We start from the raw sequence: 27,500 nt of genomic DNA on the forward strand, positions 1-27,500 counted from the left end.
GCTCATTGTTAGTTCATGTTAGTTAACTGATGAAGCCGCTTGTTTTAGTGGACTGAGGTGCAGTTCTCATTCAGTGCTCGAGGAACATGAGGATGCATTTAACATATTTCATCCGCCAGAAGATGAAGTGTCTCCGCTGCTCTATCTGTCTTCATCAAGCGAGCCGTGACTGAGGAGTAATTCTCCACTCGAGCCTCCGGCTGATGAAACACTGCAGATACTGAGTGTTGTTGAGGTGTGTGGGGTCTGTGGGTCGATATACTCGTTTACTGAGGAATTCATCTGGGACGGGGGAAGAGCGTATCCCGATAACATTCTTGTCCAGTCAAAGGTGGCTTCTGTTTGTCCAGGGATTATCCCAGAAGCAGGCATGGAGACTGTTGTGGATTGACTGTGATCTTTTATCATTTGTTACAGGAAACTAGCCTCTAGCTAATCTCAAATACTTAAACTATCACCTGTTTAATGAAGGGATGCTTTTAAATTTGAGAGAAGGGTATTATCCAGTTCCTTGGACATCTAATCATTTCTCAACCTCATGTCAATCCAATCCTGTACGACTTCTGTGGAACACAATCTCCTGGCCGTTCTTCTTCATATAATCAAAATGAAACCACTTTGTTTTGAAAGAAATTAATACTTGTATTCCGCAAGGATGCATTAAGTTGATCAGAAAAGACATTTATATCTATATCAGTGTTAGTGTTTCTGAACTCCTGAAACGCCTAGTCTTGAGTTTCTCCCGGGAACGAACACGTCACAATATTCCTCATTATAATAATTAATGCGCAGAATAAAGGGGCGGGGCCTGGTTGAGTTAGTCAGTAGTGTGTTAAACTGGCGGTTATGGTAAGGGGCGGGACATTTCCCAAACACACTCGAAGCGCTCGACCAATCACAACACACCGCTCCAGCCGACCAATCAGAGCACAGTGTGCTTTTCAGAAGGAGGGGCTTCATAGAGACAGGAAGTAAACAGAGCGTTACTGACAGACTGGGAAGAGAGGAGCCGCAACAGTGGAGAATATGAGGAAAATAATCAACATTCAAGCAGGAAAACTTGTTCTAGTAGACTTTGAAAAGGGCATAAATGGCCGATTTAAAGGAATTCAGTCTGTCAGTAGGGCTCGAGGTCTATTTTGGGAAAAGCTCAAGCTTCAGCCATGTCACATGTCAGGGGACTGAAAGTGATGGATCTTCACACTCCGTGTTCAAAAGAACTTTTTCCGAGCTCATGTTTCTGAGGATAGTGCGTCTTGCCAAGCAGCACTTCAGATTTAAAAGCACACATTCGAACCCTGGCCCTGTGAAATTCACCATTGTTCTGCTCGACCCTCGACTAGAGAGAAACGGAGAGGTTAATCCCGACGCTCGAGAGGGTTTCCGTCACTGATGGTATTCATGAAGACTGAACCCTCGCTCGGCCACACAGCGAGTCTATGAAGCCCGAGCAGGGCTGAGCTATTTTGAGGGTGACTTCCTTTGTATCAGAGTTTGTTTTGCTGATAGAAGCAGCCAAAAGCAACAAGCTGGATGAACGTTCATTTAACTGACTAAAAAGCTCTTCCTTCCTGTTTCATAGCTTTTACACGCAACAGTGCCACATTTATCTGAGCACCACAGAGAGACGTCACTGCTTCAGTTTTAAAGAGGACCTATTATGCGCTTTTGCAAAGTCTTGATGTAGTTTTCAGGCTCTACTAGAACAGGTTTTCCTGCTTGAATGTTGATTATTTTCCTCATATTCTCCATTGTTGCGGCTCCTCTCTTCTCAGTCTGTCAGTAACGCTCTGTTTACTTCCTGTCTCTTTGAAGCCCCTCCTTCTGAAAAGCACACTGTGCTCTGATTGGTCGGCTGGGTCAGTGTGTTGTGATTGGTCGAGCACTTCGAGTGTGTTTGGGAAATGTCCCGCCTCTTACCATAACGGCCAGTTTAACACTCTACTGACTAACTCAACCAGGCCCCGCCCCTTTAGTCTGCGCATGAATTATTATAATGAGGAATATTGTGACGTGTTCGTTCCCGGGAGAAACTCAAGACTACAATGGAGGCGTTTCAGGAGTTCAGAAACACTGATATAGAGAAGAACAGGAGCTTCTTCATCCTCAAACAGCAACATTACACACTAAAGTCCTCTTTAATGTGAGAGGAGTAACCACTAGTGAACAACTTAACATGGGTGATTAAAAACCAATACATGCCGTGACCTTTTTTTTTTTAAACAAATATTTTTTTCAGCAAAAAATAATTTAGTCTGTCGTGATGATTCACGCTATTTTTGAAGCAATTTCCCCCAAACTGTGTTTCATCTGGGTCATTAAGCTCAGTCTGCCGTGCGTTTGATAAAGGGCAGAGAAACTTCCTGAAATCTACACCCCGAAACTCAAACCAATACGCCACTTAACTCTTCCTAATTGTGTAAACTCTCTCCCGCCTCACTGTAGACAGCTTAATGCATTTATGCGCTCAGATTTCAGTCTGTGACTTTAATATATCGTCCTCTGGTGCAGCTCGCTTTAGGATTAATGTGAATTTAATTGTCATTTTATTTACGTTAGGTGTTTTGGGCTTTTGGGGGGGAAATTCCTCAGGCTAAAAGTTAATGTGTGCTGAATAAAAATGAGAATATTTTGTTGTATCTTTTGGCATTTGTGTTGCCCTGGAGTATTTTCTTTGGAAAACGCTGTTACTGTTGGCATTAAAAATATCACTTTAATTTTTTTATTAAAATATAACTTTTGTTCAATTTGTTTTGAACCAGAAATAGACATGGACAACTTTCAAACCTGAGCTTTTTCTTTTCTTCTTACTCTGAGATTTTCTTCTTTTTAACTATGTATGATTAACCTTGGGTCTTTTCAGTATTTGACATCAAATGTAATAACATTTTGAAATGCAAGTGTGTGATTTCAGAAATCGTGAGATGTTTTTCCATATTCCTGTTAGGTTTGGCTTCTCATTCATTTTAGAAATGCAATTCAACAGTTTGAATAATTGAAAATGTTCTAAATGTAGCATAATCCTAAAAGCATATCATATCTTAAATACACATTGATACAAAGTACATCTGTATATTTCCTATTTTATCCACTCGTTCGTTATAATCAGAAGCTTCTGACACTAATAAACCCGAGAGAAAAGTCTTCTCCGGTCCCTGTTAGCCAATATTTCAGCTTTAATGTTTAAATACATCAACTTTTCCATGAAATCAAATCAAAGCATTACATTTGTGGATGAAAGAGTGCTATGGATGACTCTTGGGCCGAACTGCAAAATTGTTAAATAAAGAGAGGCAGATAAGTAATGAGCATTAATGTGACCCTCCCGGTGGGAAACCAGAGTCGAGAAGGAACGGGAAATCAAAAATGTGTGTGTGTGTGTGTGTGTGTGTGAAGCAGAGTATTTGGATGAGTTATATTTTCTCTTATCATTCTCACATGAAGGTTTTTGTAACACTTGTGCTGTATCCGAGCCACAGGTCGAGCTTCTCCCGGCCAGAACTCAAGGAGTAGTTTGTTTTATCAGGGGTTTTTTTTTCACTGAGATTTTTAATGATCTCCAATCTTGACGCCAATCTTGCATTATAATCTCCATTAAAACAATATATTGGTCTGTAAGCTTAGCTGAGGTCTTCAACGGGCCTCAAACTGTCAGATAGTTGATCGTTGTTTTCAAACCTTAAAGGGACACTTCACCAAAAAAAAAAAAAAATCTGTTCAGTTCAGATGGTGCCTTAAATTTAGTTTAATCAAATTTTCAGTTCAAGTCATTTCAAAAAAAGTCTTGCATACAGTAGTTGAATTTTGTATAACTTAAGTTGAAATTTGTTAAATTATTAAAAACATAATAAAAACACAAGCACATGTGACTTATTGATCATATCATTTTTTTACATTCTAAACCTGTATGGCTTCTTCTGTAAAACACAAAAGGAGAATTGAAATTGTGGTTTTTTTCATGCCCATGGGAAAATAGATTTTGAAACAGTATTTGTGGTCCATACGACTTCTTTGGATTATTCTGAAATCATACCAAATTATTGTGTTAGAAACAGACTGCGATTTAAGCTATTTGCCAATACACTTGCCGTCCAGTGAGCTGTTAACATGACTGAATCATTTATTCAGAGCTGAACTTATAAATTATTCAAAAATGTTTATAAATGAATCATTCAGATTGTTTTTGTGAACAGAATCAACTGATTCAGTGAAAAGATCCGACTCAAAAAGGATCAGTTCAGGAATTAGACATCTCTACCTCTATAATAATGAACGTGTAAATGTGTCAGTCTTTTCCTGACACACTGTAAAAATGTTTTTCTTGCTTAATATGTTGACTTGCTTTTCATTTAAAATATCTAAAAATTCTTAAAGCAAGATACATTTACTGGAGAAGCAGAGTGACTTAAGATATTAAGCATAGTTTTCTATGCTTAATGAAGAGAATTTGTGCTTAAAACAAGAACCAATATCTGTCTGTGGAGTCAGTAATATAATATGTTTTATATATATATGTGTTTGTTTTAAGCACAATGATATTTTCAGAAATGAATACTTAATATCTCAAGTTATTTTGCTTCTCCAGTAAATGTATCTTGATTTAAGAGTGTTTTTTGTACTGACAGAAATAATGAGGAAGAGCATCATTTTTTTAGCAGTGCACCACTTGTATGATACTTCAATGGTGCATAAGCCTATAAAACATGTTGATAGATATAAAATTTTCCCCTTCTTTTCACCGTAATTTTCTGTTTTTGGCATAATTTACGATGGGGACAAAACAATGACGTAACAATGGTCTGATAACTCATTTATTAGTTTTATCTATAAAAGTGCATACAATTGTGCATGCAGAAAAATGCAGAAAAAAGCGAAGACGGGCCTTTTTGAAGCTTCAGTTGCCATTCAGTGCGTTTGCATGGAAAAAAGCGACCAGCAGAATTCCTTAAATTTCTCTTTTTGGGTTTCACAGGAGTTTGGAACGACATAGAGGTGATTAACTAACAGAATTGTGCAGAAGTGCCTTGTCTGGGCCTCGTGTCTGGGCCTCGACTGTGCCTCGTCTTTGTCCTCGTGTCTGGGCCTCGTCTTTGTCCTCGTGTCTGGGCCTCGACTGGGCCTCGACTGTGCCTCGTCTGGGCCTCGACTGTACCTCGTCTTTATCCTCGTGTCTGGGCCTCGTCTGGGCCTCGACTGTGCCTCGTCTTTATCCTCGTGTCTGGGCCTCGTCTTTGTCCTCGTGTCTGGGCCTCGTGTTTGGGCCTCGACTGTGCCTCGTCTGGGCCTCATGTCTGGCCCTCGACTGTGCCTCGTCTTTGTCCTCGTGTCTGGGCCTCGTCTTTGTCCTCGTGTCTGGGCCTCATATGGGCCTCTTGTCTGGGCCTCGACTGTGCCTCGTCTGGGCCTCATGTCTGGGCCTCGACTGTGCCTCGTCTTTATCCTCGTGTCTGGGCCTCGTCTGGGCCTCGACTGTGCCTCGTCTTTATCCTCGTGTCTGGGCCTCGTCTTTGTCCTCGTGTCTGGGCCTCGTGTTTGGGCCTCGACTGTGCCTCGTCTGGGCCTCATGTCTGGCCCTCGACTGTGCCTCGTCTTTGTCCTCGTGTCTGGGCCTCGTCTTTGTCCTCGTGTCTGGGCCTCATATGGGCCTCGACTGTGCCTCGTCTGGGCCTCATGTCTGGGCCTCGTCTGGGCCTCGTCTTTGTCCTCGTGTCTGGGCCTCGTGTTTGGGCCTCGACTGTGCCTCGTCTGGGCCTCATGTCTGGCCCTCGACTGTGCCTCGTCTTTGTCCTCGTGTCTGGGCCTCGTCTTTGTCCTCGTGTCTGGGCCTCATATGGGCCTCATGTCTGGGCCTCGACTGTGCCTCGTCTTTGTCCACGTGTCTGGGCCTCGTCTTTGTCCTCGTGTCTGGGCCTCGTCTTTGTCCTCGTGTCTGGGCCTCGTCTGGGCCTCGTGTCTGGGCCTCGACTGTGCCTCGTCTTTATCCTCGTGTCTGGGCCTCGTCTTTGTCCTCGTGTCTGGGCCTCGTCTGGGCCTCGTGTCTGGGCCTCGACTGTGCCTCGTCTTTATCCTCGTGTCTGGGCCTCGTCTTTGTCCTCGTGTCTGGGCCTCGTCTTTGTCCTCGTGTCTGGGCCTCGTCTGGGCCTCGTGTCTGGCCCTCGCCTGTGCCTCGTCTTTGTCCTCGTGTCTGGGCCTCGTCTTTGTCCTCGTGTCTTGGCCTCAACTGGGCCTCGTGTCTGGGCCTCGACTGGGCCTCGTCTGGGCCTCCTCTTTGTCCTCGTGTCTGGGCCTTGTCTTTGTCCTCGTGTCTGGGCCTTGTCTTTGTCCTCGCGTCTGGGCCTTGTCTTTGTCCTCGCGTCTGGGCCTTGTCTTTGTCCTCGCGTCTGGGCCTCACCTGGGCCTCGTGTCTGGGCCTCGTCTTTATCCTCGTGTCTGGGCCTCGACTGGGCCTCGTCTTTGTCCTTGTGTCTGGGCCTCGTCTGGGCCTCGTGTCTGGGCCTCTTCTTTGTCCTCGTGTCTGGGCCTCGTCTTTGTCCTCGCGTCTGGGCCTCGTCTGGGCCTCGTGTCTGGGCCTCGTCTTTATCCTCGTGTCTGGTCCTCGTCTGGGCCTCGACTGGGCCTCGTCTTTGTCCTTGTGTCTTGGCCTCGTCTGGGCCTCGACTGGGCCTCGTCTTTGTCCTTGTGTCTGGGCCTCGTCTGGGCCTCGTGTCTGGGCCTCGTCTTTGTCCTCGTGTCTGGGCCTCGTCTTTTTCCTCATGTCTGGGCCTCGACTGTGCCTTGTCTGGGCCTCGTGTCTGGGTCTCGTCTTTATCCTCGACTGGGCCTCGACTGGGCCTCGTCTTTGTCCTTGTGTCTGGGCCTCGTGTCTGGGCCTCTTCTTTGTCCTCGTGTCTGGGCCTCGTCTTTTTCCTCGTGTCTGGGCCTCGTGTCTGGGCCTCGTCTTTATCCTCATGTCTGGGCCTCGTCTTTATCCTCGTGTCTGGGCCTCGACTGGGCCTCGTCTTTGTCCTTGTGTCTGGGCCTCGTCTGGGACTCGTGTCTGGGCCTCGTCTTTGTCCTCGTGTCTGGGCCTCATCTTTTTCCTCGTGTCTGGGCCTCGTCTTTGTCCTCGTGTCTGTGCCTCGTCTTTGGGCCTCGTCTTTGTACCCGTGTCTGGGCCTCGACTGGGCCTCGTCTTTGTCCTCGTGTCTGGGCCTCGTTTTTGGGCCTCGTCTTTGTCCTCGTGTCTGGGCCTCGTCTTTGTACTCATGAATGGGCCTCGTGTTTGAAATAGATATTAACTGGTTTCCATTCAGAGGCTGTATCTTTCAAAGTTCGCGAAGGTGGAACCGAGTGTTGTCAAATTGGACGGTCTAGCCTTCAAAATATTGCTCTTATCGTCTAGCTGCAGTAACGTTTGTACTGAAGTTATTTTCAACTGTCTGAAAGCAAATCAGGGTTGACAATATGTCTAATTATTCACCTTGGTCCATTTATGAATATGAATACAGAAAAGACTAAACTACCTGGAAAATCCCTTCTTGGTAATGAAATACTTACACAATGTAAGTGAGTTGATTCAGATTTTTAGATGGATATCGAGGCTTTTTAGGTTGGGTAGAATCTGCAATCTCTTACCCAGTTTGTTTGCTGGTTTCAATACGCTGTGTTTCCTGGCAACTGGAATCCCGGGTGTCGAAATACTATTGGGTGAACTGGCAGGAGGCGGAGTCACACAGACCAAAACAAAAAACAGACATTCCAACATGGAACGCACATTTCAAAGTAAAATATCTGGCGGTAGAAGTGTTTTTCAGGGAAACGAGGATGTGAACTCAGCATGTTTCCTAAATATCTGCAAATTATGGTATTTTTATGCTTTAGTAGAGTGAAAAAGTTACATACAGCATCTTTAAAGTCCACCTGTAGTCAATCATTTTATCCCTTAAAACTCATCTTTGATCACCAAAATCGCGTTTTTTCCTTGAAAAATCGTACCTTGTAACTTGACACCCTTGCCTCATTTAGTATATGCAGTTCTATGAATATGCAAATGAGCCCCGCCTCCACTCACTCACTCAGCTCAGAGATCCACTGGTTGACGATCACACGTTGATCTGATTGGTTACAAGGTCGTTTGTGACGTCAGAAACACCAGCGATTTCAAACCGTGTTTTTGAGACTGTCTTTGGTTCACTGCAGTTTTAAGCAGAAAATACTCAGCAATGCTGTCGACTTATGAACTTACAGATGGTTTGACTTAAAGCATATTAAAAACACCACATGCTGTAGACACATAAACAACATTAAAAGCTGGATTTTCACCACAGGGGGACTTTAAATTTAAAAGTGTAATCTGGCATTTTTGACAAGTATCACATGCACAATGGTCTCAAGGTTTCCTTCCCCATTCCTTCCCTGTTAATGGTAAATGAATATTGTGATAAATATTGGTAATGAATGATATGGAAAGAAATACCGTGTTAATTTTTTTTTTTTGCCATATCGCCCAGCCCTAGTGTAAAGCCTGTTGGGTATTTAAAAAAGATGGACAACCTTTTCAACATGAAATATGTCAACAGGAAATGTCAAAAGAAAACTGTGCTAGTCAGGCCATTTCATGAGGTCAATAATTCAACAAAACTAAAAGTCAGTCGAGATAAAAGAATATTAAAAGCGTAGATGTCAACCATCAGACATTGGCAGGAAGCCATCTTGTTCTGCACTCCTCTTAAAATGCTGAGAGAATACATGAGGAGAATGCATTAGTGTGTGTGTGTGTGTGTGTGTGTGTGTGTGTGTGTGTGTGTGTGTGTGTGTGTGTGTGTGTGTGTGTGTGTGTGTGTGTGTGTGTGTGTGTGTGTGTGTGTGTGTGTGTGTGTGAATGGATCTCTGGCTTGTGTCTATAAGACTGATTTTCTGTGTATCAGCGTTTTGACACCGGCATGTCATTTACAGATGTGTTCCTGTGCTCATCTCATCAAGCAACATACACAGAGACACACTAATAGCTGTTTAAGAGCATGAGGCTTGCGTGGATAGATCTGGTTTTAATCCTTTTCTCTTATACGACTTATTTATGGTCTTGACTACCAATGCAAAAGTCTGTCTCTTACTCCCTCACACTTTCCTCCCGTCACTCTATTTTTGTATCTTTTCTTCTCCCCTCTTCCCTCCCTCTGCTCGGACACAAAACAACTTGCACAGACACTAAAGAGGCTCTGAATTATACAGCGTTGAATAGTGTGGCGACACAATGCCACGAGTGAGGCAGCGAGTCCCCGTCTGTGCCGGGCCGTCCGTAAGAGCCTGTCACCTCTGGCCTGTTTTCTCTTTATTGATGCTTTTCTCTATATATGCATGCACAGTAATAAAGGAGTTATCAGACCATTGCTATGCCATTGTTTTATGCCAAAAACAGAAAATCCAGGGGGAAAGAAGGGAGAAATTTTATATTTATCAACAGGTTTTATAGGCCTATGCATCACTAGACGTTGTAAATATATATATATATATATATATATATATTTAATTTGCATTAAAAAATATTTTAATATTATTTTAAATAGCTTTAAAATATATTTTAAAATATAAAAAAATTAAACACATATATATATATATATATATATATATATATATATATATATATATATGAATTTTAATGATTCTTTTGACAATTTTAATGTTGTTATAATACAAATATTTGGGGGCAATATAAATGTGTATATATAAATAAATGTTTTTATAGAAAATGAATATATGAATATAATACAAATACATTAAAGTAAATAAATAAAGTTAATAATAAATAAATAACTATAATGATATTTCTTTATTTTACTTTCTTTTTTGCAGTCTCCAGAATGATCCTTTCTGCTAAAAAATAAAATCCCCCATCTTGTCTCTGTGCTTTGCTGGGATATTTCCGAGACAGCAGAGTGTGTTTGGTTTTCTTGTGATTAGTTATTATGTTTGGAATTACAAACCGACAACCAAGTTCAGCATGTCTTCTTTCACATTTGCCTAAATACCTTGGCAGTCATAAGACGCCTCACAGAACTGCCAGTACATTGTGTTAAAATGCTGTAAATTTTTTAGTTTGCCATGTGACAAATTGCAGTGAGCACATTCATACAGTATTTCCACAGCAAACACATCTGTTATATGGGCAGACACAGCATGCCAAGCTCAACAGGGCAGATAAAATGCCTTCCGTCCAATTTGTACCCAAAAACACTGTTAGCTTTCTGCTTTGAGTTGTGCACGGCTGTCTGTGTAATTCCCCACTGGGACGGTTCTGCTGATGTGTTTTCATAAAGGACCAGGACAGAGGCACCATGATGCCTCACCCTTGCCCACTGTTTGAAATGAGGCAATCAGTGCGCCATGGCCAACTTTCGCTGTGAGAGCCTGTTGTTCTGGCCGAGAACCGTCCAGAATACGTGCAAACGGGCCATGCTGGACGAGAGCTTGCAGTTGTAATTCCTTCATATGGTCAAATTACATCACTGACATAAAGAGAACCTATTATGATGTTTTACAATGTTGCTGTTTGAGCATGAAAATGGTCTGCAAAGTTACACAAAGTCGCTCCACAGGGAGTTGTTCTCTATATCCAGCGGGGGCGTAAGCAATAAGCGAGGCAAGCGGCCTCTTAGGGCCAGAGAAGCGTTCAGTGCACTTACTTAAAAACATTTAGTCGACCCGTTGCCTTAAAGGGATAGTTCACTTTGAAATTAATTTTTGGTATGTTTTAGCTTACCTCAAGGGCATCCAAGATGTCGGTGTCTTTGTTTCCGCAGAAGTTTCAATTTTGATATTTTTAGGTCAAACCGTTCTTGTCTGTCAGTCATATAATGCAGGTCTATGGTCACCACCTCAAAGAGCAGCACAGAGAAGTCCAAATTAAACATGATTTAATGACTCGTAAATGTAAGTACACATTGATGGCCTAAGACACGAAACGAGCGGTTTGTGTGAGAATACCAACAGTATTTATATTGTTTTTACCTCTTGTAAACACAGCCACGTCGTCCAAGTGATCTGAGGGCGCCGGCGCTTCGGTCTTTTCTGGAAAGCACCGGAAGTGATCTCTCGCGCGTGTACGTCACTCATTGTTTACACAGAACAGAGATTGTAGGTAAGACGGCTAATTAAAATGGTACTAATTTGCGCTTATCCGGGATGTTTAAACCGTCGTAAAAGAAAACAAGAAAAAAATTAAATAAAATAAAACAATTGTATGAGTGACGTACACGCGCGAGAGATCACGTCCGGCGCTTTCCGGAAAAGGCCGAAGCGCCGGCGCCCTCAGATCACTTGGACGTGGCTGTGTTTACAAGAGGTAAAAACGATATAAATACTGTTCGTTTTCTCACACAAACCGCTCGTTTCGTGTCTTAGGCCATCAATGTGTACTTACATTTACGAGTCATTAAATCATGTTTAATTTGGACTTCTCTGTGCATGCTCTTTGAGGTGGTGACCATAGACCTGCATTATATGACTGACAGACAAGAACGGTTTGACCTAAAAATATCAAAATTGAAACTACTGCGGAAACACAGACACCTAGATCTTGGATGCCCTTGAGGTAAGCTAAAACATACCAAAAATTAATTTCAAAGTGAACTATCCCTTTAAAATTAATCAAGTAAATAAACTCAATGCTTAATTGAACAAATTAAGTTATGTGAACTTGACAATTCCACATTAATTTGGATAACTTAATACTTAATAGTTTATTGACGTAATAATTTTAAGGCAATGGGTTTTCTCAATTTTTTTAAGTTAAGTTATCACTTTTTACAACGGCGAAACATAATTGGCGCTCCAATGTGTATTTGTGTTTGTCCTCTGGAGAGCATCGAAGGTTTTTATTTACAACTTGCTGTGTGTCGTTGAGCAATATAGCCAATTACAGACATATCTGATGATTTTTTTAAACACAATGGCCAATCAGAGGTTAGAATCCACTCACTGCTCGAGTTTTTGTTCAGTGCTGAGTTCTGTCTTAATAAAGACTTTTAACTACATCAGTGTCAGTGTTTCTGAACTCCTGAAACGCCTTCCATTGTAGTCTCGAGTTTCTTCCGGGAACGAACACGTCTCAATATTCCTCATTATAATAATTAATACGCAGAATAAAGGGGCGGGGCCTGGTTGAGTTAGTCAGTAGTGTGTTAAACTGGCGGTTATGGAAAGGGGCGGGACATTTCCCAAACACACTCGAAGCGCTCGACCAATCACAACACACTGCTCCAGCCGACCAATCAGAGCACAGTGTGCTTTTCAGAAGGCGGGGCTTCATAGAGACAGGAAGTAAACAGAGCGTTACTGACAGACTGGGAAGAGAGGAGCCGCAACAGTGGAGAATATGAGGAGAATAATCAACATTCAAGCAGGAAAACCTGTTCTAGTAGAGCCTGAAAACAACATCATGACTTTGTAGAAGAGCATAGTATAAGTCCTGATAGCCTCGTCGGATTATGCTCGAGGGCTTTATCGAACACACCACACTCTGAAATGTACATAGGCATAGATATCCTTGAAAGGAAATTATTCTTTGGGAAGGTTCTCCCCAAAATAGAATCTGGAATAGACACCTCTCTCCAAACATTTTTGAGATAATGTTCCTCAATGTCCCTGTGTGATTCGGAACCGGGTAGAATGTTTCCAAGGGGATTACCAGGCCATTGAAAGTCACATTCCTCCTGTGATCCATCATGGCAGAACAGTTCCCATGATCACTTCTCATTTTGGGAAACCTGAGGTCTGCTGTAGGGCTGGTATGGGGCAAATCACTGGTTTCCAGTGCAGTTTGTTTGTTGTTTCCTTCTTTTTTTTCTAGGGTCGGGTAAATGCTGACATTTCCTCTCCCATATATCCAGATACACATAATTAATCAGGGTAATTCAAGGAAATCACAGTCATTTGAAAAACCAACTCGGGCAAAAGAGATATGAGTCCTGTAATTTGAGGATTTGTGCAAATATACATTCGTACACAATCTCATTTGGAAAATATATCTCCACTGTCAATGTGATTTCACATGAGAAATGCAGAAAGAACATAAATATGAGTTTATGCTATATGATATCCGCTTTATTGTGTGTGTCTCTCCAAACTGACAAGCAGATTTAAAGCTGTTGCACGGTTATCAGAGTTTACACTCGCGGGACTTTCTTCAACTATGGACATTTCTGACCCTGTGGACTCTTTTAAAACACTTTCCTTACTGTCACTAGTTTCTCCAAATATCTGCATACACAGTACATTCATAATATATATATATATATATATATATATATATATATTATATCACAATAAGTTATTCATTACAATTATATACAGTATGTACTATATATATATATATATATATATATATATAATTGTTTATATAAATGTATATTATATACGATATGTATAATAAATAAATAAATAATGCAGGTTTAGATTATCATATCATGCACTCTCTAAAAAATGCTGGGTCAAATATAGACAAACCCAAATGTTGGGTTAAAAATGTAATTAAAAAAAGTACAGTTGAAAGTGAAAGTTGAAGTTGGGTTAAAGTTGTAAAATACATCTTTAACCCAACATTTGGGTTTGTCCATTTTTGACCCAAATTTGGGTTAAAACAACCCAGCATTGTTTAGAGGCCATTTAATTTCACACAGTATTTACATAATTCAAAATTGAATGTCTGGGTAAAAATCTATACTCTATATAAAATGCATTTAAAAAGTAAAAAAAAGTTGCATGTTGGCATAGTCAAAGTTATATTGTGTTCTTTCTGTAACCAATAAAAAATATAACAATAAAACCGAATCCCTGGGGCATAAAAACGCCTGTCGTTGATGAAACACCCTTGTTTTTGTCTTTGTGCAGCACTTATAGTATATTGAGTCGAACCAGTTCAAAGCCCAAATAATCTTTCCACAGCTTGTCTAGACGGACACTAAAAAAATCCATTTACAAAGCATTGATAATAATAACAAGCACTTTTCCCCAAGTCAAAAAGACAACGCAAACATTTCTCTTGGAAGCGTCTTCTCATCTCTCACCGAGTCAAAGCAAACAGCCTCTCCATCTTCCTCCTGTCCCGCACGTAACTTCATGTTTTCGAGACGGGATAGCGAATATTAATTCCGCTCGGCCTGCGCTTTATTGGGTTTGGTGCGACACATCAGCGTTCTCATCAGATGGGCTCTCGGTCTGGGTTTGTGCTATTTATAGATCCGTATCAATTACAGTGGCTTTGGACAGATAAAAATTAATGAGCTGAAAGAACAGAGCGCTCGTGCTTTCCAAAAGGTGATCAATGATTAAGATATTATGGATTTATGAGTAGCTTTAATGTTCAAAGTTGAGTATAGTGCTGGTATAGGAGATCAATCCTCCCTGAGAAACCTCAGTTGGCAGAGACTGTGCAGATCCAGTTCTCGTCCTCTTGGCATCATTGTTTGTTCATGCTGTTTGGTAAGCAATCTTTAATATATTTATGTAATATATGAATACCCAAAGACAACAAATGAATGATCTATTTTAGTGTATAGCATTGATGACTTACAGGTGAAACTCGAAAAATTAGAATATGGTGCAAAAGTTCATTTATTTCAGTAATTCAACTTAAAAGGTGAAACTGATATATTATATAGACTCATTACATGCAAAGTGAGATATTTCAAGTCTTTATTTGTTATAATTGTGATGATTATGGCTTACAGCTTATGAAAACTCCAAATTCAAAATTAGAATATTGTGAAAAGGTTTTCATAAGCTGTAAGCCATAATCATCAACATTATAACAAATAAAGGCTTGAAATATCTCACTTTGCATGTAATGAGTCTATATACCGTAATATATCAGTTTCACCTTTTAAGTTGAATTACTGAAATAAATGAACTTTTGCACCATATTCAAATTTTTCGAGTTTCAACTGTATTTTCAATGATCACTGGTAATAGTGCGAGACAGTTGTGAAAACCGCTTATATACTTTTCGACTTTTTTACTTTATATGTAATTTTGGCGTGCACATAAAATTGTTCTGACATATAATATTGTACTAGATGTGTATTAAGACACTGAGGCACATAGTCATGTGTTCCTAAACCTCATTTTGTTTCTGTAAAGTACTTTTTTCCTTTTCTTTTTCCCATTATTTCGAGTCATATGTTTAGATTGCGATGGCTGCTGTGACCAATGTTGATTTTGTTTTGATATTGTGTTTCTGTGCAACCAATTAACATATACATTTACCTCTACTTATCTCTACTTCAGTATTTTGCCATTTATGAACCCCCAGTGTGCATTGCTTTTAAACACCCATATTGTGTTTTAGATTTCTAACCACATCTGACACAGAAATTAGTAGGCGACTAACATAACAATCAAAGGTTTCCACAATCACACATTAAATCGAGAGCTCGTTTCATTGGAATTGAAGTATCAAGACTTTCTGAACCTCCGCAGCGAGGGACTCAAATACACACCAAATATCTCCGGGATTTGTAATACCAAACAACTCCAGCTGGGAATATGCCAGATCTCAAAATGTAATGTTTTACTGACTCTGGCTGACTGTGCCATGGCACCCGGGCAATGCTTTAAGTTGTTTGGAAGATGGTTGGTTTAGATTTACATTGCGTGTATAAACCGTAGCCTTCAAACTGTGCCGATAAATATAGATAATTTAGTGAAATGATCGCAGTCCGTTTGCTGTCCGAGGCTCCATATTAATTCACTCAAAATTATGTTATTACAAACTCATATAACTTTCTTTCTTCCATAAAACACTAAAGGAAACGCTTAGAAACATAATGTTCATGCTGCTTTTCCATATACAGAGAACTTGGATTGGGACAGACTCCAAATGCACTTTAAAAGCATTAAAGTCCCCCCTGTAGTCAATAATTGTATCCCTTAAAACCTAAATGACATATTTAAACGTTTTTTTCCTTTAAAAAAAATTCTTCATGCCTTAAAATATCTTGAATGTAACTCGACACCCTCGCCTCATTTAGTATGCGCGGTTCTATGAATATGCAAATGAGCCCCGCCTCCACTCACTCACTCACTCAGAGATCCACTGGTTGACGATCACACGTTGATCTGATTGGTTACAAGGTCGTTTGTGACGTCAGAAACACCAGCGATTTCAAACCGTGTTTTTGAGACTGTCTTTGGTTCACTGCAGTTTTAAGCAGAAAATACTCAGCAATGCTGTCGACTTATGAACTTACACATGGTGTGTCTTAAAGCGTATTAAAAACACCACATAGACACATAAACAACATTAAACGCTGGATTTACACCACAGGGGGACTTTAAACAATTAAACATTCTTAGAAGAAAATATTCTACAAAAAGCCGTAAAGGGTTCGTCCGACGCTTCGTATATAGAAGCTTTTCGGGGTTCCCATCGTGGGATCATTTACTGGTTTTCTTTTTGTTAATTATATTTTTTTTATTCATTTTACATTTTAATTTATGGTTTTATAGAAGCATAATAATGATGATTTGATGCTCAAGAAACATTTCTGAACATTATGTCTTATATTTCTCTCTGAATGTTTCACATTGTGAGTGTGTGTGTGTGTGTGTGTGTGTGTGTGTGAGAGAGAGAGTTCCTTAAAGTAGTGTTTGTGATTGAGTGAGCGTCTGTAAACTCGCCCCGGGGATTGAGGTTGTAAAGGTTAACTGTGAGCTTTAGCTATTACACCTCAACATCTGTCTAACTGTCTGTAAGTCTCTGCTACACAACAAGATTTAATGTAAGCTTGAGTTAGTTCTGTCCAACACACTCAACACACACGGCCGCGAGTATAATAGCTGTGTGTGTTCACTTGGTCTTGAATGACAGTGAGTGAGAGCTCATCTAACAGTAATTACAGAGACTGTAGTCAGAGATGCTGATGTCCACAAGCAGCCGCTTCTGTCCCCGTCACACACACGTCTGAGCGTCTCGCTGAAGAACACACACATTGACCCGGGCGAGCTTCAGCCCCAGTTCTGTGACGCATCACAAGTTATGCATTTAAAAAGAAAAATGTATCATGCTGATATTGGATATTTAACTGTGTTTGCTGATTTCTCCTTCTGTTATATATGAATCATCTTTGATGACATCTAACGCTCATTTATATTGTACGCTATGATGTTGTAATGCTTGAATTGACTTGCAGCTAAATAGTATGTAATGTATACACTAATATTCAAAAAAATATTGAAAGAAATTAATACTTTTTTAATACAATTAATACAAGGACGCATTAAATTGATCAAAGAATATATTTCAAATAAATTCATCAGAGAATCCTAAAAAAAAAAAAATCACTGTTTCCACAAATATCTGAAGCAGCACAATTATTTTCAGCATTAATAATAATCATAAATGTTTCTTGAGCATCAGATCCTCATATTAGAGTGATTTCTGAAGGATCATGTGACACTGAAGACTGGAGTAATGATGCTGAAAATTCAGCTTTGATCACAGGAATAAATTACACTTTACTGTATATTCACAGAAAACAGCTGATTTACACTGGAATAATATTGGTCAAATAAATGCAGCCTTGGTGAGCAAAAGAGACTTCCTAAATATATTTTACTCTATACACACCTCTCTGTGTGTAACTGAATGCTTTCCAGAGATCATGTGACCTCCTCAGTGTTCATCATGTGACCTCAGTGTTCATCATGTGACCTCAGGGTTCATCATGTGACCTGACCTGTGATTCTCAGACCCAGAAACGTTTACAGTCGCGTGTAAACTAGCAGTTTTCTTCAGCGCTCAGAGGATGATTTAGTGGCTCTTTAAGCAGCTCGGCTGTTATGACTCTCTAAATGAGTAAAGCCTCTTTTCACCTCCACAGATCATTCTGGGAAGGAGTGTTTCCTTGCTTCTGAAGGACTTAAAAAGTGTGTGTGTATATATACAGTATATACTGTATATATTGCATGGAATCAGGCATAGGCTATTTCATTTGATCAACTAACAATCATCCAAAGCAAACGTTTAACCCTATATGGTATGCATGTTAGCTGGAATATTTCTTCTAGTTAGATTGTATTATCATCATCATCATCATCATTATTATTCCTAATCCAGATGTTACATAAACCCTGCTATTGTCTATTATGAATATTGTTGGCTCCTTGACGAATTGCTTTGTTCCTTTCTTGGATAAAAGCACCTGCTAAAAGTATAAATATAAATGTATTATTATCAATAATAATATTATTAGGCTATTTAAAGTTGATTCAGTTACAAAAATAATTGATTTTCTGGAAAATAAAATGTATATATATATATATATATAAAATTATATATATTGCCATATGGCAACTGTAAAATATCAATTTCACATCTGATTAAATCGTTCTACTTTTTAGTGTTACAAATGATGTCATACACACTCAAATCAAGCAAATCTTTATATTTTTTAAATCTTTATTTGCCCTTCAGTATAGTTTATCAGGAGCAAATGGATAATCACAGATTTATTCTCCGCTATTATTTATGTATAGTTGCATAAATGCACTTGTATTATTATCTAACAAATTGACTATTTTACATCACAGTTTGCTTTTACTGTTTATTTTTTTTAAATGTGGAAAATAAAGATTTGATACATTTTTGGTGATTCATACATTTGCATTTTTTTGCATTTTAGGAAAATGTGATTTTTGCATGCACAACTATGAATAGAAAAAGACAAAGTCTAATAGGAACTTTTTAATGTGTGTGTCTTGAACACGTCGCCCGCTCACCTTCTCACATCGCTGCACTTTGCAAATAAACACAATCAATCTGCGAGTGTAGCGGTGGAGTTCCCCGGTGTGACGCGCTGCAGTGATATGGATATAGACGTGAGTGCTCTCGGGTCAGATCTGTGAGCGCTGATATGCTTGACCTCGACTCGTTCGGCTTGACCCTCCGCTGGTGGGCGAGTGTGAGACGTAAGACAATCCCCAGGTGTAGCGACTCCATCACACACACACACACACACACACACACATCTCTGAGACAAACTGCAGGTGACAGTCTTCACAGGGTTTGCCTTTATTCATATTTAATTCAAAATATGCACAAGCACAGCTATAATGATAAAGCCAAGGTAAAACAATATACAGCCAAACCAAAATGTATTCAGACACCTTCAACATTTCTCACATTATCACAAATTATTCGCAATAGTTTAGAAAATGGTAATAAAATATGACAAGAACTTGATATTTGACTGGTTTTGTCCGTCGTTAGAGTCTGTTAGACTCTCACACATGAATTGTGTTGATTATCTGTCAGCTGTTAAATTTAACTACACAATTAGATAATACCAGTTTAGCTCAACCAGTGACCAAGCAATGCTTCATGTTGTTCAGTCTGTGTGTGTAAAAAGAGCATTAGCAACTACAGAAAACACACTTCAGCAAAACATGATCAGCTCAAAGTGGAGGAGTCATTTTTGGTCCCAATCTTTACTGGTAGTCACTGTATGAAGAATATTTGGGTATAATATGTCACAATTTACTTTATTTTGCTCTCCTCATTTACATAAATGAACTATAGTGTCCTGCACACACTAGTAAACAAATATCAAACTTTTTCCATCTGATTAGCGATAAACAGATTGACAGCCAATCAGAATCCATCCTGCATTTAAAGCTTTAAAACTGCTGAACGCTTATAATAAACAGGTGTGAACGCTAATATTGTTATCGTTATCAAAATGTGTGTTTTTAAAAAAAAAAAGCTTACCCATATTAAAGTGTTGATAAAAAAAGAATGCATTAAGCTAGAATAAAACTTTTTTTTTATTTTTTTTTATTAAAAGCAGAGGCTCTGTTCTTTCTTTTGACATATTGCATGTTCAGATATTCATACAACAAAATATTCTGAGGGTCATGAAACCTTTGGGAAAATTATCAAAAACCCTTGCAATGGCTGGCAACTTAAAAAAATGTTTTAAACTCCTTCGGGGAAAGAGCTAAATGACTATTAAATGACAAAAACATGGTTATTTCTCTTTCTATACCTCATCTGTTGTCTTTGGGTAGGCACGCTTATTTATGAATGGAAGTGGGAAATAACTATACACCCACTAAAGCCCTTTACTGCTTCCTCTGGTAGTTTTTTACACCAAGTTTCTGTTTGTGTAATCTTGATTCTCCTTCCACCGCTAGTTTAGGGAACGACACAAGCGATATTCCCAAGTAAAGGATCTGTGGTCTAATGTTTCTCCAGGCCACCAGAAGCGCTTCCACACCCTTGTGAAGGTGACTTAACTCGCTCGCAGAGCTCTGGCCAACATCGTCTCTGTAGCCTCTTAAACTGGATCCCAGTCAAGCATGTTATCCGTAGAGAGCGCTTAATGGAAGACACAGACCCAGATTGGGAAGCTTCATGTCATAGTTCAAACGTCTCGGCAAAACTCCTGATCGAATTGCAGCCTGCGGTCTTATCCTTTGTATTCCTTCCAATCGATTCCATCAAGGTTTGGCTGTTTATTGTAAAGAGACACTTATCTTAGTATAACTTCACAATCGACTATTACGTACAAAGACATTGGCTTTATAATCACTGCCGTCTGTAATGTTAATTCTGCATGAGTAACAGGTTGAGTTTAGTGTTTTTCCCAGTTGTTCGGTGTAGATGTTGGCAAGTGAAGAGATAGATCTCCACACCCTTTCACTCGGTTTCTTGTTTAATATCTATATCATAATGACCTCATATCTCAACCCATCTCTGGATAGAGTCGTAAGCTGAAGTGCTCAAAAATGTATAATTACAACTAGTGCTGGGCAACGGTTAATCGAATACTATATGTGTGTGTACTGTGTGTAATTATTTTGTATATATAAATACACACATATGCATGTATATATTTAAGACAAATGTGTTATTTATATATCAAATATTTATATTTATATATAATATAAATTATGTATAAATATACAGAATATACATGCAAATATTTCTTAAATACATGCATATGTGTGTATTTATATAGCCTATATAAAATCATTATACACAGTACACACACATATATTATGTAAACACAAACTTTTATTTTGGATGCGATTAATCGTTGCCCAGCACTAATTACAACCAATTTCTCCAATTTGGCCACAACTTCCATTTTCTAAACAAACATGCTTTGCCAAGTGATTCGTTCATCTTAAAGTAAGGATATTAAATATTAAATCATATGATATTAAAGTGTTCAGCATAAAGTGTTCATCTTAAAGTGTTCATCTTAAAGTGTTCATCTTAAAGTGTTCATCTTAAAGTGTTCATCTTAAAGTGTTCATCTTAAAGATCTTAAAGTGTTCATCTTAAAGTGTTCATCTTAAAGTGTTCATCTTAAAGATCTTAAAGTGTTCATCTTAAAGTGTTCATCTTAAAGTGTTCATCTTAAAGTGTTCATCTTAAAGTGTTCATCTTAAAGATCTTAAAGTGTTCATCTTAAAGATCTTAAAGTGTTCATCTTAAAGTGTTCATCTTAAAGTGTTCATCTTAAAGTGTTCATCTTAAAGATCTTAAAGTGTTCATCTTAAAGATCTTAAAGTGTTCATCTTAAAGATCTTAAAGTGTTCATCTTAAAGTGTTCATCTTAAAGTGTTCATCTTAAAGTGTTCATCTTAAAGATCTTAAAGTGTTCATCTTAAAGTGTTCATCTTAAAGTGTTCATCTTAAAGTGTTCATCTTAAAGTGTTCATCTTAAAGTGTTCATCTTAAAGTGTTCAGCATAAAGTGTTCAGCATAAAGTGTTCAGCATAAAGTGTTCAGCATAAAGTGTTCAGCATAAAGTGTTCATCTTAAAGTGTTCAGCATAAAGTGTTCATCTTAAAGTGTTCAGCATAAAGTGCATGCCGACTTTGACTCTTTCATACGCAACAACGCAAACTTGTCGGAATGACTGGAGTAGCAATAACTATGATAAAACTGTTCATTGAAATGCCATTGAAGCATGGTGACAATCAGGTCCTTGAACTGCAATTGAATCGGACGTGCGGTCTGACTAGTCATGAAGTCTTGTTAAAACTCGAGTCCCTGTTGGTCTGTTCTCTTCAGTGGATCCACAAGGGATCGTTCATGATTTAATAAGTGGAACAACATGGCCAGCTGCAGTCATGGAGAAAACCGACTCTGTTTTCACTGTCGATTTGCTGAAGTGTCTTCAGCCAGATATTTTCCGTCACACATCACAGTGTTTCGTTTCCGCTTCGCGACGTGTCCTGATGTGCATGTAAACCAGTTGCACCTTGTTAGTTGAACAAGTTTAAGAGTGAACAGGGTTCCCACTCGTCCTGGAAAACCTTGAAAACCTGGATAATTGATGAAAAACTTTCCAGTCATGGAAAACATATGGAAAATTAGAGAAAGTGTAAAATGTCCTGGAAAATCTTGTTGTTGTCCTGGAAATTATTATTTTAAAAGTTATTCGTTTTTTATTTAGGCGAGAACAAAGAGTTTTTCACTGGCCAAAAACAATTACCGTTAGTTGTTGAAAGTACAATGTTCTGGAATGGTGAGTTTTGACATGTGAGAATAGTATTTTAAATGATGATGTTTAGTTTAGCTAATGCTATTAACTGCTCAAATGTATGCAGCGAATGTTAAATGGTAAGCAGCTACCTAATTCAGTATCTTGCTAACTAATAATTTTGAAGTGATTATAAAGTCAATAAGATATTAATTGTGCACTGTATCCAGCTTCATTGATTATAACAGGAGTTTTCACAACAGTGCTGAACTCTGTGAGGTAGCGCTGAAGTGATTGACAGCTGTAGTGATTAAAAAAGGAATGCTCTTTGTTTGCTATCTGTATATAATCCATTCGCAGTTTGAGAAAAGTTTTATTTTTCATGCTGCTATGTATATACACACTGCAAAGTTTTGGGAACGACGACTAACTTATTTAAATGCGGGATTGAATCCAAAATTTTATTGATTGACATGGTGATAACCAGCATTGGATGGGACAAAAAATTCTGATGTCAAAATAGATGTGTGCAATAAGTGTAAATGCTCGTCCACACGAAGACGCGTTTAGCTGTATACGTAAAAACTTTGTATCTTATCAGCGTTTCGATACAAACAGATCCGGAGTTTTGGGATCCTAAAACGCCGGATAAAAACTAAAACGTACATTGGACACAGGACTAAGACTAAATAAATATAAAAATTGCTGACAAAATGCATGACCCCTTATGCAACAAAAATATATTTCTCAATATATTATGTGACAATATATTTCATGTGTCTCCATATATTGTGAAATTTACATTGTAATATATCATATGATATATTATATAATAATATATTATATATATGCAATAATATATTGCAATATATGGGACAATACTGCAATTATTGCCGTTTTCATATATTGAATAAATACATATTATTATACTATTTAATATATTGTTAGGTATATTGAAATATGTCCCATATTATATGAAATTATATATTGGAAGAGGCATTGTATATATGTGAAAATATATATGTAAAATTATATGAGCTAATATACCTCAATGTACCAGATAATATAATCAGATATATATGCAAACATGTCTTAAATATGTTGAAAAATATATTGATTTATATTACATAATATATTATATATAATTATCATATTATATATTGTATACAATAATTTACCATGTGGGGGAATAAAAAGTGGACTAAAAAATGTTGTAATTGTTGCTGTTAATGATAATTTAATTTATACTCTCATCTACATTTTACAATATATGAATCAATACATAGCCATATATGGTCCATCCATATGGCTATATAATGTAAAATATAATGAATGTCATGCAAAAATTTGATTTGGACTATTGTTAATCAACCTTTCTGTAAACCTATGCATGAGCTTACTTAACTCATAAAAAAAATACTTTGTTTCAATAAACATACATGCAATAATGTAATACAGTTTTGTTTGTATATCAATGTATTTTAATATATGAATCAATATATAGCAATAGGTTGTCCATCCATATATTGTTATATATTTTCAAATATATGAGGCAGTTTCTGATATATTGAAATATATTTTCTAATGTATTGCAATATAAATTCTAGTATATTGCAATATATTTTTGTTTCGTAAGGGACACTAACACTAATAGAAAGGCACTCTGCATCTGCTAGACTACAAGGTAGTGGAGGGGTCTACAGTTAAAGGTTGTACTACTTTAATTTAGAGTGTGTGCTGCAGACTATTGAGAATATTGAGCTGAAGCTTGACTTTGCAAAATTTTATCGCAAATCAAATCGCAATATCTGTCAGAAAAATCGCAATTAGATATTTTCCCCAAATCGCACAGCCCTAGCTTCCATAGTGATAATGTATGATTAAGAGCTCATATTAAAAAGTGATTTTATAGTTAAGTCATGGCAATAAACTGTACGCCTTTTAAAGATTTAGAGAGCAATATATTACTTTAGGGCGTGATCCTTGTCTTTTTTTCCCGTTATAGTACAATTGAAAATGTCCAGAAAAAGACCTGGAAAATGATTGCTGAAAAAGAGTGGAAACCCTGGTGAAGCATTGTAGCTGAAACCGATAAGTATATAATTGTAATGTTACAGTTAGATAGTAATATGTACAAGATACACCTGTAAGATATTTATAATTAAGATAATAAAGACAGAACTAACAAACAAAGGAGCAGATCACACGACAAAACAGAAAACATGACTAATATCAAAAATAAAAGACATGAAAACATGAAAAAAATAAATAAACAGACATGATGGTATGTGTGTATAGATATAGATAGATACACACACACACACAGTTGGGGAAAGTTACTTTTAAAAGTAACGTCACAATATTGCATTACTCCCTAAAAAAGTAGTTACTTTTTATGGAAAGTAATGCGTTACATTACTTTTAGATTACTTTTCCTCACCTGGGCGGAGCCTGTTTTTTTTTAATAGCAACCACAAAAAAAGTTGTATTTTTTGCCAAACGTAAAGGTCCTTTCACAATAAAATTCAGTAAAATAAGTTCAACGCTGATCTCAGCAACAAAAACACAAATGTGATGTTCATCTGAAGTCATTTTTGCTGGTTGATATATTTGAACTGGATCACTAAAGGTCAGCAGCAAAGACATTGGTCAATGAAGTGAGATATAAAGTACATTTGTGTTATTTAACACTTAATTATTGCATATTTTTCAGGAAAATTGAACTCTTTTCAGCCTCAGCACCAGGTTTGGAAACTGATGGTTTGTGATGATCTCAGTGTCGGTGGGCATCTCTCGAGGTTTAATCAACAGAAGTACTTTGTGTTTGTAAAGCCTGTTCTGGTCTTGTCATCCCTCCAGCTATAGAAGATTAGAATGAAAGCCTTCATGATAAAGCCGAGCGTATAGATATCTACATCTCTTCCTCTCTGAACAAATGACCCACATCTGCTTCCACTACCTTTGAGACGGGCTCTTCGAGAAGTTGTTACTGCTCTGTTGGAGTTCGTTTAAAACTGAGCCGCTCGAGGTCATCATGAAGAGCCTTAGATAAGAAATTCCTTTACAATTATGCCAACATGGACATGTCCTTTCTTTAAAGAGTTACTGTGTAGCTTTTAAAAGGAAGTCATAACTGTGATGGGTTTGATTACCCCCGTGTCCTTGTGCAGAATGGTGTCTCCTTTCGTTTTATTGGCCTCTTAAAAAGTTTGTCAAACGCTGCATGTGCTCTGGGTGTTAAAGTGTCTTTAGGACTGTTGGAGTTGTCAAGTTAAGGGTGTTTTACCTCTCAATGGATTTTACAGCCACTGGAGAGTACATTATATCAGGCTTAAGAGGTCATGTTGACATCCGAGCTTAGTTCTTTTTTATTTAACTTTAGTTTTGGCATTAAGTATTATGCTTTTTTTGAGCTGTTTGTGAATGTAAAAGATCAAAGTGCAGATAATGGAGGATGGAGTTAATGTCTCCCAAAAGAAAGAAGCGATTCTGAACTGAAACGAGTCGTCAGTAATTCAGTCTCACTTCCTGAATCTAAGTAGGTTTGTAACTCATTTGCATAATGCCAGTCTATGCTCCTGATTGGCTGAACAGCGTCTCTTAGCCCCGCCCTCAAACACTGTAGTGTATCTGAGACTGGGAGAGTTCGGCTCGTGTTGTTCGTGTCGAGAAGACGCTGTTTTCTGCTGACAAAGCAAATCCACTTTGATGAGATTGATACGGTGAAACCCACGCCATCGTTACTGTTCATATCACTGTGATCAAGAGCTGAGGTTCAGATATGCTAATGAGCGTTTGCTTTCTGACCAATCAGAGCAGCGCATCTCTCAGAGAGGCGGGGTTTAGAGAGACTGAATCTTTATCCAAGCGTTTCAGACACTGCGAGAAAAGAGCTGATGCTGCAATGTACAGTATATTATGAGAAAATTTGTGTTTTTTGAACCTCGGATGCATGTAAATCTTTTGTGAGAGACTCAAAAACTAAACTAGGAACCTTTAATAGTGAATTGACAATTTAAAACTCAGTGTTTTAGTTTTGTAAAAGCCACATGGGTTATCATTTTGTCATGTACTGCAAAAACATGTGTCCATATAGGTGTATGTTTTCAAACATGGTCTTTTTGCTTGTCATCACAGATTGAGAACTACGTGAAAGACAATATGAAGACGGAGATGGTGCAGTTACAACAGAGTGCCGTCCACAACCACACAGCGGCCATGTTAGAGATGGGCACGAGTCTTCTCTCACAAACAGCCGAGCAGACGCGCAAGCTCACCGACGTCGAGACACAGGTATCTTCCTCCCACAATACATTTCATGCTCCATTACGCCAACTATCTTTCTTTTCTATGTATCCCCTTAATGCGGCTCTTAACACGCCAAGAAAAACACTAGTGCCGCATTAGACATACAGTCTCTTTTTATGTATCATTAATGTTTTTATGCTAACTCTCTTTATGACTTGTGCGCTTCAATGAGACACAGAGGGATACAGTAAAGTTGTGTTTTGCTGATTTGTCAAATAAGAGGTTGACTTGAGAGAATAACTGTTCATAAGTGCTACCGTATGGTTCTGCGGTAAAGCGGTTCTGTTTATGACTTCTCACGAGGTGCCGCTCGGCTAGTATTAACTTACTTAATGGTTTTAAGGTCTGTGTTTTTGCGGAAGGATTACTGTATTTTTATTGGAATGTCCTTGTTTCCAGGTTTTAAATCAGACATCACGGTTGGAAATTCAGCTTCTGGAGAATTCACTATCAACCAACAAGCTGGAGAAACAACTCATGATCCAGATAAATGAAATCAACAAGATCCACGACAAGAATGGGTAAAAAAAACTCAAACACTCGCCTCACACTCCAACAACCCCTCACACACACCAATATACAACATGAAACATGGATATATATGTGGATGGATAGATAGATAGATAGATAGATAGATAGATAGATAGATAGATAGATAGATAGATAGATAGATAGATAGATAGATAGATAGATAGATAGATAGATAGATAGATAGATAGATAG

At 38.4% G+C, this 27,500-nt stretch overlaps 1 protein-coding gene across 2 annotated transcripts in view; it reads left to right on the forward strand.

The window, feature by feature from the left end:
- The window catches only part of angpt1 (angiopoietin 1), a 106,413-nt gene that overhangs the window by 9,213 nt on the left and 69,700 nt on the right, over positions 1 to 27,500 (forward strand). Inside the window, exons 1-3 of one of the 2 annotated variants that reach the window (XM_056240893.1) lie at positions 14,395 to 14,457; positions 26,607 to 26,762; positions 27,177 to 27,298. In XM_056240893.1, the coding sequence (XP_056096868.1) occupies positions 26,631 to 26,762; positions 27,177 to 27,298 (254 nt within the window). In that variant the 5' untranslated portion in view covers positions 14,395 to 14,457; positions 26,607 to 26,630. Of the gene's footprint in view, positions 1 to 14,394; positions 14,458 to 26,606; positions 26,763 to 27,176; positions 27,299 to 27,500 lie in introns of those variants that run through there. The other variant, XM_056240892.1, reaches the window with a different exon arrangement.

The sequence above is a fragment of the Rhinichthys klamathensis genome, unplaced genomic scaffold (genome assembly GCF_029890125.1).
Source record: "Rhinichthys klamathensis goyatoka isolate OS25496 unplaced genomic scaffold, OSU_Roscu_1.1 h1tg000617l_1, whole genome shotgun sequence".
In the NCBI taxonomy this organism is placed as follows: Eukaryota; Metazoa; Chordata; class Actinopteri; order Cypriniformes; family Leuciscidae; genus Rhinichthys; species Rhinichthys klamathensis.